At 33.3% G+C, this 13,696-nt stretch overlaps 1 protein-coding gene and 1 non-coding gene across 3 annotated transcripts; one reads left to right on the top strand and one right to left on the bottom strand.

Annotated features, from left to right (window-relative positions):
• Positions 1–4,024: 4,024 nt before the first annotated feature.
• LOC104241719 (tRNase Z TRZ3, mitochondrial) lies at positions 4,025–9,916 on the bottom strand. 2 transcript variants are annotated; one of them, XM_070171370.1, is made up of 12 exons: positions 9,481–9,916; positions 8,559–8,747; positions 8,199–8,323; positions 8,018–8,072; positions 7,830–7,873; positions 7,229–7,723; positions 6,884–7,152; positions 6,625–6,772; positions 6,469–6,507; positions 5,865–6,268; positions 5,135–5,771; positions 4,025–4,507 (listed from the first exon to the last, which is right to left on the bottom strand). In XM_070171370.1, the coding sequence occupies exons 2-12, from the start codon at positions 8,578–8,580 to the stop codon at positions 4,202–4,204; spliced, it is 2,544 nt and encodes an 847-aa protein (XP_070027471.1). In that variant the 5' UTR covers positions 8,581–8,747; positions 9,481–9,916; the 3' UTR covers positions 4,025–4,201. The 2 variants fall into 2 exon arrangements, with proteins under 2 accessions (XP_070027471.1, XP_070027470.1); XM_070171369.1 differs by having other exon boundaries at positions 8,199–8,243; positions 8,658–8,747.
• A 677-nt stretch (positions 9,917–10,593) lies between these two features.
• On the top strand, positions 10,594–10,667 carry TRNAN-GUU (transfer RNA asparagine (anticodon GUU)). Its single transcript has one exon. It is a non-coding gene; the product is annotated as a tRNA-Asn (tRNA).
• The last annotated feature ends 3,029 nt before the right edge of the window (positions 10,668–13,696 follow it).

The following is a 13,696-nucleotide window of genomic DNA, read 5'->3' as shown; positions in this document are numbered from 1 at the left end:
CGCAGGCCGAAGTCTCTTTCCATGTTTTTCGTTTGTTTATCTTGTATCAGACAAACATGATGTATTTTCCTTTCAAACATTGTTTGTAGCATTCTGTAGTAGTCCGTGAGTTAGTGACACCAAACTCTGGGTAGCATTCTAGTTCAAACTTCCGCACCTTTGGTTTTCAGTTGTTTTAAATTTAAAGTCTTCCGTTTAGATTTTGTCTCGCTTATTATATTGTTGAAAGGAAGCAGGAAAGGTATTTTAAACATTTGGCTTGCCTAGCTCTCAATAGTAGGCGCCATCACGATTCCCGAGGGTAGAAAATCCGGGTCGTGACAAGCTAGCTTAGACGTATGGTGATCTCCAATACCTATAAAGAAAATAAAAAAAAATTAAACATCAAAATTTTGAGTATAATTTATAAGGCAAGAAGTCATATTGAATAGTAGTTCATTGTTCACCTTGTTTGTGTTCACTAATGAAAGGAAGCAACTTGACAGATAGATAAAGTATTTATCTTTGGTAATTGATGTATTAGCTGAATCTTTTTACAGAGTATCAACGAAGAGCAGTAAAGAAAAAACAAATGGTCCGAGTAGCAGAGAAAGATCAGATGGTCCTTTTACTTTCCGTCGCCAATGTTGTTTTGTAAGACTGTGATTGTATCTACATTGATTCCAACACTGAATTATAAGGTGCAGGCCTTCCACATTGATGGAACAATTCTTGTTTTACTACAAAAAATGTGGATTGTACCACATGATATATATAATCAAGTACAGAGCGAAAACTAATGTGTGTATTCATGTTTTTCCTCAGTTAAGACACTGGATATCTCGTTAAAGTTGCCTTATTCGAAGGAATAATTTAGTGTTATTCCATTATGTTTTTTATTTTATCTAATACTCTTAAGAAAAAAAATAGAGTAAAATGACCAGTAATGTTGCAAAGAAATAACAAACTTTCATTAATTTTAAAAATTAAAGGTAGTTGTACAGACGGTTCTCCCGCTCAGCTTCAAATTTAACAACATAAACCCAAAAAGGTTCACTTGGCCAAACCTCGTGATAAATGTCAGTTAAAATTCTACCTAAAGGTTGTCCAAGTGAATCTACTAAAATTGCTAAGGCTTCCCAATCAGATAGTATAATTTTGTCTATAGCATCAATTAGTGCATCTCGAGTAAGCTGATAATTTGCAATATGTTCATCTATTGAAGGCCTAAGCTCTCTAAAAAAAATTTCTCTGTCCCTTCATTCAGCCCTTCGATCTCTTAACTTATTTTGTATCGCCCTTGGGACATTCTTGATAACTTCAGGCTTTGAGTCAGAATCATTATAGGAATAAATGTTGCGACGGCGTGCCCTTCTACGTTGTCCCATTCGTTGAATTTGAGAACTCGTAGTTGGAGTAATTTGAACGTGTCCTTGTTCAGCCATATTTAAAATAGTACTAAGGAAACAATAAGAATCGCTACAACATCTCATTGTGATAACATAGGACATGCATATTATTTGAACATATTGATGGATTTATACAACTATTTTAAAAGACATTGTCAACTGAATGAAGGACAAACATCAGTAGTGGATATAAAGCTTCCTTGGTTGAGCATCGACAGGCAATAAAAATAAACAAAAGTTTGTAGAAGCTCTTTCGAATATTAAAGGAGATGAGAAGAAATTGCGAGACAAATTCTGTAATTCTGAAAATTAAAAGGAAAAGTACAAACTTTATAAGTTTCAGCAATTCTGGACATGTAACAACTCAGTTAAAAACAGAAACCACATTATGCTAAATTCCAATATGAGTATTTAGCTACGCAGCCTAATTTAAGTCAGTATACTAATAAGATGACAACACAAATACAGTTGTACATAATAAATTCCAGTAGATCACATAAAATTTAGTATATTCATGTCCATGATACTATCCTATATTGCAACAAAAAATAGTAATTAAATTGAAAAAACAGTTTTCCAAATCTGTTATTCCAAAAAGACACTCTGTAAGAAAAAAATTGGGAAAATAAAAGAGCATCTTTAACCAACAATTATGTAAATCGTAAATCTGCAAACAGTGGATTAAACTTCATACCGTTGTTATTGGGCGAAAATTTAAAGACTTGAGGCTATCGTGATTTTGCAGAAAAATTTGTTACGTAATATTGTCAGAGTCTCCTCTGTTTTTCTTTGTTCTCTCACCTTTTCTTGTTTTAACGCCTCCCTTATTATGTCCTTTTATAATATCATGTGATTAGTATAGTGGGGAAGTGGTTATAGTGGGGCAGTGTGGATGATTTGTGAAGGGAGATGTGAAGTAGAGGGTTGAAACGTGAGGATTGTTGGGACCGAGTGGGAAAACATGGGGGGTATATGATAAGAGAAAGAACTGCATATTCAAAATGGTGAACTGAAGGGTTTTGAAGGCTACTCCTATTTTTGAGGAAGCCGGCGCATTTTTTCAAATAAAATGATTTAATAATTTTAAAAAATTTAAAAATAAGAAAACTGAAGAGAAGTTGGAACGGTTTACTCATGAGAAATTGGAACCGGTTATTATTTCTAATAGTAACTTCCTAATGATTAATTACTTATTTGAATTGAGTAAATAACTACCCCTTCTTAAAATAATAGATATTTAAATATTTTAATTTAAAATTTAAAACTAATTAATAACAAATTAACTAAGTTTTGTCCTAAAAAAGAACACATGGCATTCTCTTACGCTGCCACTTGGCAAAATTTCAGGGCTGACTTTCTTCCTTTTAAGTAAATATAGATTATTATTATTATTATTATTATTATTATTCAAACAATATTTAAGTAATTACACACCAGAGATTCACCTTCCTTTTATTCGAATTATAAGTTTATCATTATATCTTCTACAGTTTCTCTTGAAGTCAAAATCAATCTTAGTACAATATGACAATATTTGAAATATTACTTTGTAAAATTAAATTAACACATGGTGATAAAAAGAAAGAGTGAGCAATGGATTATTTAATTGCAAAAAATCAGAAATAGTCTGATTTACGATTGGTAATTGAAAAATAATCACAATTTTAAAAGTAATTGAAATTTAGCCTCTTTTTCACGTAAGATAAAATATGAACAAAAATACCTTTATAATATGATGAAGTTTGAATTTTTTATATATGAGATTTCAGCATAATATACTAGAATTTGATAATGTGTTGGAGTTACAGCATAATATGATGAAAGTTTATATGTAACTCCATAATCCGGCATATTATGCTAGAACTTTCCGTATTTCAATTAAGGTATTTTTATCCCTCCCAATTTAGATAATATAGTTTGAAAAGTTTCTTATTAAGGGTAAGGTAGGTACAATGAAAAGTTTAAAGTTAAAATTACTTCTAACTTTAATATATTTTTTTTTTTGGAACGGACTAATAAGGAAGGTATGTCATTTAAATTGAAACGGATGGAATATCTATTTTTTAATAACTTTGTAAGTGCTACCTATTTTTTTGATTACCAATCTAAAAACTAGCTGGCCATGTTATTTTCACGTACAATTCCAATAAAACTAGTATGTCACCAAACTCTTCTTGAGAGTATGATTTTCTTTGATGACAGATTCCTCCTCCTTATTCTTCTGAACAGCTTATACAGTGAAACGATTGAAGGAAGAAGTCCAAGCTCGAGCCACATTGAAAATACGCAGTGAAGTATTCTGCACTCAAAAGCAGCTGTAACATACTGACCCTGCTAAATGGAGAAGTTGTCTTTCGAATTTTACAACAGACATCTGGAAAAATCATTTGGCATTTTGATGAAGACTTTCTACCTAAATTTACATAAGTCAAAAGGTTAGAAAAAATGTGGGAAAAAGAGGGGCTTCCCCAGATTATTTTTTTTTGAGAATGCTTCCCCAGAATTAATACAAGATCATAAAAATTTTAATACAACCAAAATCAACGGAGCTTGTAGTTTTTCCTTTTCCTCTCCCTGGATAACCCTTTTCCTGTGAAATCCATTGCTTTTGGCTTTTTCTTTTTAGAACCATTGCATAAGTTTCAGCTTCAGCAGTCATAATATAATTAAGAGAAGCAGAACAAATGTTGGTCGACTATGATGAGCTCCAAGGGAGGTCAATATAAATCGTACAGTATAAAAATCAACATATCCATTTTAATGGATTGAATGCTTAAAAAGAATATTTACCATGATGAGTGTTAATCAATAATTCAAATAGCTACTGTAGCAACATCGATATCATCAGCTATCATTTCATCACGAAATAGCAGTTTAAGATATGGAAGAACTCTTGGAAGCATGGGTAGGTCTGCTAAGTTAACACTCATCATATCAAAAGCAATGCATGTTTTGTGCATGTGTGTTTCATCAAAAACTGGAATTTTAGGGTATCTTTGACTGAAGTGAGTGAGGATGATACGATATGCTCCAGCAGAGTCCCCTACTTCGATGGCTTCCTGTGTTGTGCTATGATTTCTTGCTATGGCTTCCTCCACCATGCCATCTTCAAAGGTAGCCTGCAGTAAGCACCCGAAATAATAAACTATAAATTTTCTTCAAGTTGAAAGTTGCAAGTGAAGAAAAGAAGATGAAGAAACCAGATCCAACTTAAGACAAGGTCAGCCATCAGAAGGTGACTCCATAAATAGAAACAGAAGAAAACATGTAACGGGAAAGAGGCAGAAAAAAGACGAGCGAAATTAAGTTTGTAGAAAGCATAACATACAACTCGCACTGACGACATCATGAGCTATGAGGACAATTGCAGTTCAAGAAGGAAGAATATTCAGAGAAACAAGCTATCTTTGGAATGATACTCAGTGATCCAGTAACACTATTCAACACTTATAGAGAGTCGCATCCATATTACAGTACAACACAGAAAATCAATATGCTGTTTGACTTTGCATGATAGTAGGTAAAATGAAAGTTTGAGTTCTTGTATAATGCTAAAATGGGAACATGTGGCAACTAAAATTCTCATGATAAGCGTTAAGCCCAGAGTACAGTATAGTATGTGGTAAAATACTAATATTAGGAACGTAAACAGTAATCTGGGACAGCCAAAAATAAACAAATAACGGAATTTGGGAAAAATACTTGTAATCAAAGGGAAAACCCAAAATGATACTATAACAACTTGCCTCGTGTATGAGAACCGTTGCACCACGCGAAGCTTCAACTAGTTCTGGACACGGCCTAGTGTCACCAGAGTATACAATTTTCCATCCTGGTATCTTCTTCCCAGTGCTATTAGTCCTATCAGCAGCCTTCAAGACAGCGCCATATGCTTGTGGACAATGAATAACAGGAAAGCTAATCAATGCCTCCAATCCTGCGTCTCTGAGAATTTCCTTTAATGTCTTCAGCAATGGGAATACAGCCGCTGAATCAACCGGACTGCCTGGCCTCTTCCAATAACTCTCCATACGGCTCCCTTTAGCAAATAAGGTAGAACCATTCTTTTGGTCACTTGGTACACATGCACTCTCACTCACATCCTTATCTTCATTTGACTCGAAAGTCTTTAATGAAGCTTCTGTAGTATGCCTACAATCAAGGAACTGCATATCCAGATCCTCGAGTTTTTGGTATGCATCGAGGAATCTCTTAAGCTGCCTTGGGCCCACAACAATTAAAGGTTCATGAGGAGTTTCATTGAGCAAATCGCGTCGGAGAGCAAGTATTCTTGCAAGACCAGTATGATGATCAGCATGAATATGAGAAATCCAAATACACCTTAAATCTTTTACGGCTTCATCAGCACCTTCAATGCCAAATCTGTTAAACAAAAAGCACGTTATCCCTCTCAATTGAGGTCAGACAAAAAACATATGTAAATAGAAAGTTGATGGTTATGAACTTATACATTACCTTCTTTTGAGCTGTCCCAATGTTCCTTCACCACAATCTAACAGAATACTTCCCTTTGAGAAAAGATTGACAAAAATAGAACTAACATTCCGATATTTTGAAGGCTGAGATGAACCAGTTCCAAGAAGAACAATCTCCACGTCTTCTCTTGTTACACCTTCCAAACAACTAGGTAATGCAGTTTCATGCAACCAGGGCTCTTCGATCATAACTTTGTTCGCCTGCATAGTCGCACTGCCTCCATTTGTAACATTGTTGCCATGCAACATCTGGGTAATATGTTCAGAAGCATCTAATATTTCAGGAATTTCTGATATTAACTCTTCTATGATTTTTGGCCGAGAAGTAATTTCAGGAATACCAGATCTGTCTAACCCAAGCTGCGCATATGGACGAAGATGAAACTGTTCGACAAAAAGAAGTTCATTTTGAATGATGTCCAACCCAGCATCAAAGTCAAACAATGCATGAGGTCAATTGCACTAAATCTAAAGGAAAATTTCAAACGCATTCCTAACAAAATGAAACCAAAAATTGGTATGCAGTTTCTAGGTTCTAATTTTGCGCCAGAAGCAATTGGATCAAATTAAATAAACTTTCTCACCTTGAGGAGGTTCTCTGCCGTAACTTGACATGAAGAGAACTGCAAAAAAAAAAAAATTATAATGATAATTTCTTAATTGAACAAGTATACCCAAGATTAAATCACTGTTCAAAGTAAACTTATCTTTTATTCAAACATAATTTCAATATAATGTACCTCACTTGGGGTCTTAGAGACTGAGGGTAAGCTCTTCAACTGCGGAAGGGACCAAAAACCAGGGGCAGGAAAGAATTGAGGGCACAAATAATTCAGTCTTGAGGCGATTCTTGCACTCGACTTCAGAATTGGAATTTCAATATTCTTCCTGCGGTTGGTACAAGAAAAATCATATTACCTGGTATAAGCAGGAAATATATATAACAGCACAAAGCTGTATATCAGCCTGAAAAGATGAGAATGTTAAAAGGTTACTCACGGCTGATGTCCTGCCATGATGTGCTGCGCCTCACCAAATCTTGACATCCATTGCTGATATTCAGTTGAACATGTTACTGAAGCAGAACTAAGGTGTATCACACAATCAACTTTTTTGCACATTTCCTTGGATTCTTCGGATGGATATGAATAATATGGAGTAAGAGAATGTATAGACGACAATTCTTGCAGATGAGATGGTGTTGGGCAGTCAACAACGAGTACAATAGGACCAGGAACAGACGGCCCCAATACATCACTGGGATGAACCTGCGCAAAAGTTCATTGAAAACAAATGAGATAAGTACGAAGTAAAGTAACAGCAAAAAATAATCCTTTAACTTACCATGATATCTTGGCGATCCGACTGTACTGAATTCCCAAGTTGCAATTCACGGTATTTTGGGCCAGGCCTCAACCCAAGAGCAGCAGCCTTTTTGGGGTCAAATTTTCCCTTAATTTCAGGCAACTCACAAATATAAACCACAGAAAGATCCCCAGGCTTTAATGCAAATTCAGCTGTGGAATGCATCCTCCGCACTAAAAGGTTCTCTGCCAAATGATTGACACCAACTAGAGGATCATCCAGCTCAGAGGATCCTTCCTTTGTTGTGTCAGACACTTTTGAGTAACGTGGTCGCAACAGAACAGCAGATATTTTGACAACCTCATCGTTAATAGGAACATAGAGATCATCACTCGTCCCTGAAGAAGCAGTACTAACATCAACTGATCCAACAGTTGGGCCAAAACTCCGTGCATGGACCATGGCGGCATTTGGGATGAATGATTTCATTGCATCGACCAAGTACTTGAGATCAGAAGGACCCCATAAATTGACCTTCAAATTAAAAATTGTAATTGGCATCATTTTGTAAACACCATTTGTTTTTAGCTAATTATCTGATCAATATATCATAAATAAACCAAGCCAATATGATACTCACAGACATTCCTTCTTCTCCCATGCCAGCCAAAGTCAATAAAAGACCTGCAAGTAAAAGGATTTAACATATTTATGAGCTCTCCTCTGGCAATTATTAATCCAATTCTATAGTTCCAGCATTGATTGATCTAGGCAATCAATAGGCTAACAGCCTTCATTTCACTCTTAAAAAACTCTGTAGTAACAAACCTGGCAGTCCACCGGCAGTTTCCGAGCAGACCCGTGATAGAAATATGTGATCTATCTGGGAAAGAAGAAAGAAAAGGAAAGCTTATGCTTATCTTTCACTAAAGGATCAACATCATACCCAGAAAAGAAGAGTTGGAAATATAAATCTGATTTAGGACAAAAGAATTATGCATCTCCGTACCTTTGACAGCTTAATTTTGTGCTCTGTGCAGAAGCGTTGCAATCCCTGAGCAGAAAGAAGTTTTTTAGGTGCAACGAAATAAGTCTTAGTGTACTTTCTGCTTATTCTGCTCTGTCCTAGAACCTCTTCACAAAGGAATAAGAACCAAAAAAAGAGCACCAAACGCATATGGACGGAAAATAGTCAGCACAACAACATTGTGAAAAGAAAACCCAGTAACTTAGCCATCTCAAAAAAAAAACCAGTAATTTAGTCATGAGAATAAGTAGGATTAAATTTTTTAAAAGAAACCTTTGTAAGTAATTAAATATCTAGTAACAAGGAAACTAGTCTTTCAAGTCAGATTAGTATTCTACTTACCGGAAGAGGATGGCCCTAACATTTCAATCAAACAGAAACAACAGAGGAACCAAGTGCCACACTGAATGGATTTGAATTCCACAACTACAAAATACTTACTTCTCCAGCATTAAAAATAAACCTCTGTTTATCAAAGAAGAGAAGAACTGAGGGTGCTGTATCTTGTGTATCCATGCCAGTCCCAAGTATCTGTGAGGAATTTAAAGAAAGAAAAGAAATTAATGATTTTTCTATTTCTTCTTCATGAGGAGATGAGGGAGGAATAATATCAGTTATTATATTTAAAAAATCACAAATTTAGGCATGTATTGGGAAATAAGAAGCAAATCCAACCAGATAATCCCATATGGATTCAAGTATCTGACTAAATTAGAGCTACTTTAGAATCCATTTATGCAAAATTAGATTATCAAGTCTGTGACTTTAAACCAACCAAAAATGCTTATAAATAGGCTTTATGTTTAGTTAGTTACCTTCTATAATTAACTAACAATCACGTTGAGTTAAATGAGTGTGTTATAATGTTTGTTTTAATACTGAACTGGAATCTCCTTTGTTGAAAATGTTTTACTTGAAGAAAACATATTTTGGTGTTGAAGTGTGGAAAATGTTATCTCCAAGGAAAATATTTCCTATCAAAAGGGGCAAAATATAAGTCATTTTTCAATCAATATCCTCTCTTTGATAACCATGGTGTCCAGACCAACTTGCAAGCACCTCCACTAATACCTCCACCGGCTACTTGCTACCTCCCACCACCAGACTCCATATCGCTTACCTCAATCAACACTTATACATTGTTGTCAATCTTTATCATATTAAATATCGCCAAAGCACTATCCTCTTATCTTATCCTACACCTTGTAGATTGAAGAAGTAACAATAAATTGAACAAAAATAAGAACAGCAACTTATATAGTACCTGAACGTATGAGATTGTATTAACAGGGTTAAGCTTGCGGACTTTGAGTTGAAGGTTCTTCTTCCCATCGTTCTTATCCTTACCCTCAGCCCTTCTTTTATTAAACCCAAGAGACTCAGCAGTTGGGCCCTTCTCTTCCATTGCCATCTTCCCTTTATTATCTGCCTTCGAACTGCTGTTCCGCCTTCCTAACGAACTGGGCTGTTCGATGTTTCTCGGTTTTCTTGAATATGAAGAAGAGAATGCGGCAAAGAGGAAACGCGGATTTTGAGTGTGCGAAAATGGGTGTTTGAGTCTGAAGAGATGAGAAAGAGAAGGGGGAGGGGGAGGGGGAGGTTTAAGGGTTAAGGGGGAGAGTATTCGGGGGTGATTGGCGGAGGAGATTAGGAGGCGAAGGTTTGAGATTTGGGGCATTTTATTATTTGTAGTTGTAGTGTTTGCTTTGCATACAGCCCCAGGGTTTTAGTTTTAGAAAGCCGGTTGACTAAACCTTTCACGTTACTGATTCGGATCGGGTCGCCCGGCTTCTCGGGTCCTTTTCTCTTTTATTTTATAACCTTTTTTTGTTAATATGTAATTGCTAATGATTTTACTTTAACTAAACTATCTTGTAAAAGAATGGAGTATCTTTTATTGCTTTTCATGCTTACATGTGTTAGATGGTCTAAATATCCTAACGACAACATGTTCCATCCAAAAATATGTTAATTGATTGGTGATTTTTCAAGCAAGTATATGTAAATATTTTTATAACTAACATTCAAAATTTAACTGTAATTTTAGAACTACCTAGCAATCCAAAATCTTATTAGAAGGAATAGTGAAAAGCTTATTTACAAATTTTATTGTTCATTGCTCTTTTGGTATCAAATGGAATATCTTGATTTGTTTATGTGATTGAAAATAAATCAAATGATAAGTTACTCGTTGCGTACTATTTATTGAAAGGCGTGTATATTGACCTTTCACTTTTAATGAATAGATTGAACTAATTCATAGTTGCAGGAGTTAAATTGACCTTATTATCATCTCTATGCTATATATAAGTTTATATATTAGACAGGGAATTACAATAAAATATTATTTTATGTGCAACCACAAGGAGAGGCAACGGCTGGAGTAGCTCAGTTGGTTAGAGCGTGTGGCTGTTAACCACAAGGTCGAAGGTTCAACCCCTTCCTCTAGCGCTTACTTAGTATGTAATTTTTTTCTTAATTAATGGTCTTGTCATCAAATTCTAATCCTTGAAACGTGGGATTTCTGGTGGGCTCGGCGGCTGAAACCTGCTTGTGGGCTCCGAGGCAACATTAGTGTTGGCCTGAAATATGAAAATGAGTAATTTTCAAAAATTAGTGGTTATTAATTTCCCATAACTAAAAAAAATCCGACTATGGTTTGGTTTGGCGTTGGGAAAAAAAATCCGACCATAATTGGTTTGGTTTGGTTTTAACTAAAGAAAGTCAAACCGACACCAAACCAACCCGACATTACATATATAGAAATTTTAGATATATTTAATGTATAAATATACTTATTGTGATATAATTTATAAATATTTCTTAAACTTTTTTTATAATTTTATCTTTTAAGGTATAATTTCAAGGTTAGATTTAGAACTTTTGAATGTTCCAACAAGTTTTATAATCACTAGTCTTAAGGTACGCGCGTTGCGCGAGTATTTTATCTCAATAAATATAAAACTTTGAAAAGTTAAATAAATATTATATTAAATATTTTGTTTGAGTTTAAAATTAATATTAACAAAAGTGTAAGTTTCTAAAAATAATGATTGTTGATTCTATTTAGCTAACTCAATAAATTAAGAAACTCCACTTATAAGTCCTTAATCATCTCATTCAAAAAAACTTATCAAAGACAGTCTTTTTTTCTCACGACCAAAATGCAATTATTTTATTTTCTTAACCAATAAGAAATACAACAATAATTATTTTCAACAGAATAAAAAATGCTATTGCAAATGTATTGGTTTCAATTCTTATGTTTTGATTAATCTGCTCTTCGTTCGTTTTGTAATTGGCTTTCTTTCTCTGTCCTAGTACATAACTTTACATTTGAAAATTTCTTTCTATGGAAGTAAGGGGTCATTTGATACGTGGACTAAATTATCCTGGTATTATAATCCTGAGATTATAATCCTTAGACTAATTTATCCCAGGTGAGAGGTGGGATAAAATAATAACAAATTTGATGGGATAAGGTAGAATAAGATGAAATATTCAGGATTAAGTTTGGGACAAAGTTTATACCATGTTTGGTTGTTGGTATAAATTTATCCCGGGATAAATTTATACCACCAGCCATTATACTACCAACCAAACATAGTATAAATTTAGTACCACACTTTATCCCACCTTATCTCGTGTACCAAACCACCCCTAAGAGTCTAAGATTGTCATGGAATTTCTTAATGTTAATAGACTTTGAAAGGATATATTAATTATGAGCAAAACATGGAGTTTATGTTAAGAAGATTTTAATTTTAGCACATATTATTAGTTACACACCTAACTTGCTCGTAGTCTTAGTTACTCATTCGAACTTTATTATTTGATAGTAGATATCCCATGGTCGCTGACATGATAAAGCGCATTGACACACTCGTTTAGGCGTGTGAGAGTGGTTGTCAGATAAGATATCTTTCGTCAGTTATCACATAGTCATATACAATACTTATTCATATGAATTGTGTATTTCTTTTTGCTTCTTCTTAATACAATGCATATCTTATCCCATTTAATTTTATATTTTTAAATTTTTTTATTTGGAAACAATGGCTATGATTCAACTGTGTATTTCTTTTTTGGGGTCAAATTTGTAATAAATCTTAACTGAAACTCCATCATTTGAGCCAAACAAAAAAAGTTTTATCCAAAATAATGGAGTACCAACAATGTATTTCTTGTTTTTTTTTTTTGGACAAATGACTATTTATTTTAATTGTATATTTTTTATTTTCGAGTCAAATTAGTACAAAGAAGTTGGTTGGAGCTCCATAATATTTTTGCGTAATAAAATATGTACAACCAAAATAATGAAGTTGCAATTGTATACTTTATTTTTATTTTTCCTTTACATGAAATAACTATTTATTTTATTTCAACTGTATATTTTTTGGGGGAGAAAAAATATGTAAATATACTTGCTTAAAGCTCCATTATTAAAAATATATAAATATACTTGCTTAAAGCTCCATTATTTTTTGTTAAAGAAAAAGTTTTAAGCAAAATAATGCAGTACAAAGTACATAATGTTTCTTTTTATATATCTTTTAGATGTACCGATTATTTATTTTAACTGTATATTTCTTCTTTTTTAGATAAATTTGTCAACGTTTAGACTGAAATTTTATCATTTAAATCAAATAAAATAGATATATTTAGTTGTTAAATGAAAACTTACCCATTAAAATTTTAAGAATATCAATTACTTTCATTTGAAAGGGAAATAAAGAGGCAAATTGATAAGAAGACAAAAATTACACAATGTTTTCGGCGTTGTTCTTATAAGAAAAAAATCTTGCTTTCTATACTTTTGTACTTTTAAAATAATTTTTGTTATTATTGGGAAAGATATTTAATATCAAATAAAAATAAATGAACAAATACTTATAGAGAAGCAATATTCTCAATTCAGAACTATGGTAAAATAAAACTCATTAATTTAAAAGGTAAAAGATTTATAAAAAGTAAATCTTATTTGATTCTTGTGTCCTAATTATTAGGACTTCTAACGTGACAAATCAAATAAGGAAAATTCTAATGAACAATGTTTTTGTTGATTTCAAAGTGTTAAATATTAGGAAATAATTATGTGACTATTTTGTCCACTGTGAATTCTATTTTAAAGGGGTAGAAAAGGCGAACGATATTTCACTAAGGGCTTTCGTGTTTTTAATATAGTATAGATAAACGTAAACCTTCATACTATTATGGAGTAAAATATGTTTATTTCCATTGAAAAGTAATGTCTACCTTTCTTTTATTGGTTATTAAATAAATTCTTAATTTTAATTTATCTTTTAATTTATTTTAGTCCAAGCATTTCAAATGGAAACGGAAGAAAGAGTGAAAATTTTCTATTTGGTGTGAGAATACTTAAGCCAAAGCGTGTTTGTGCATAGTTGGAATAAGTAAAAGTTTAATATGGAAAAGTTTAGTTGATTTCAAATTCTTAAATATTTAGGATTCTTACATAA

This window comes from Nicotiana sylvestris, chromosome 3 (assembly GCF_000393655.2).
Source record: "Nicotiana sylvestris chromosome 3, ASM39365v2, whole genome shotgun sequence".
Classification (NCBI taxonomy): domain Eukaryota; kingdom Viridiplantae; phylum Streptophyta; class Magnoliopsida; order Solanales; family Solanaceae; genus Nicotiana; species Nicotiana sylvestris.
This window is presented reverse-complemented; position numbering and strand designations above follow the sequence as displayed.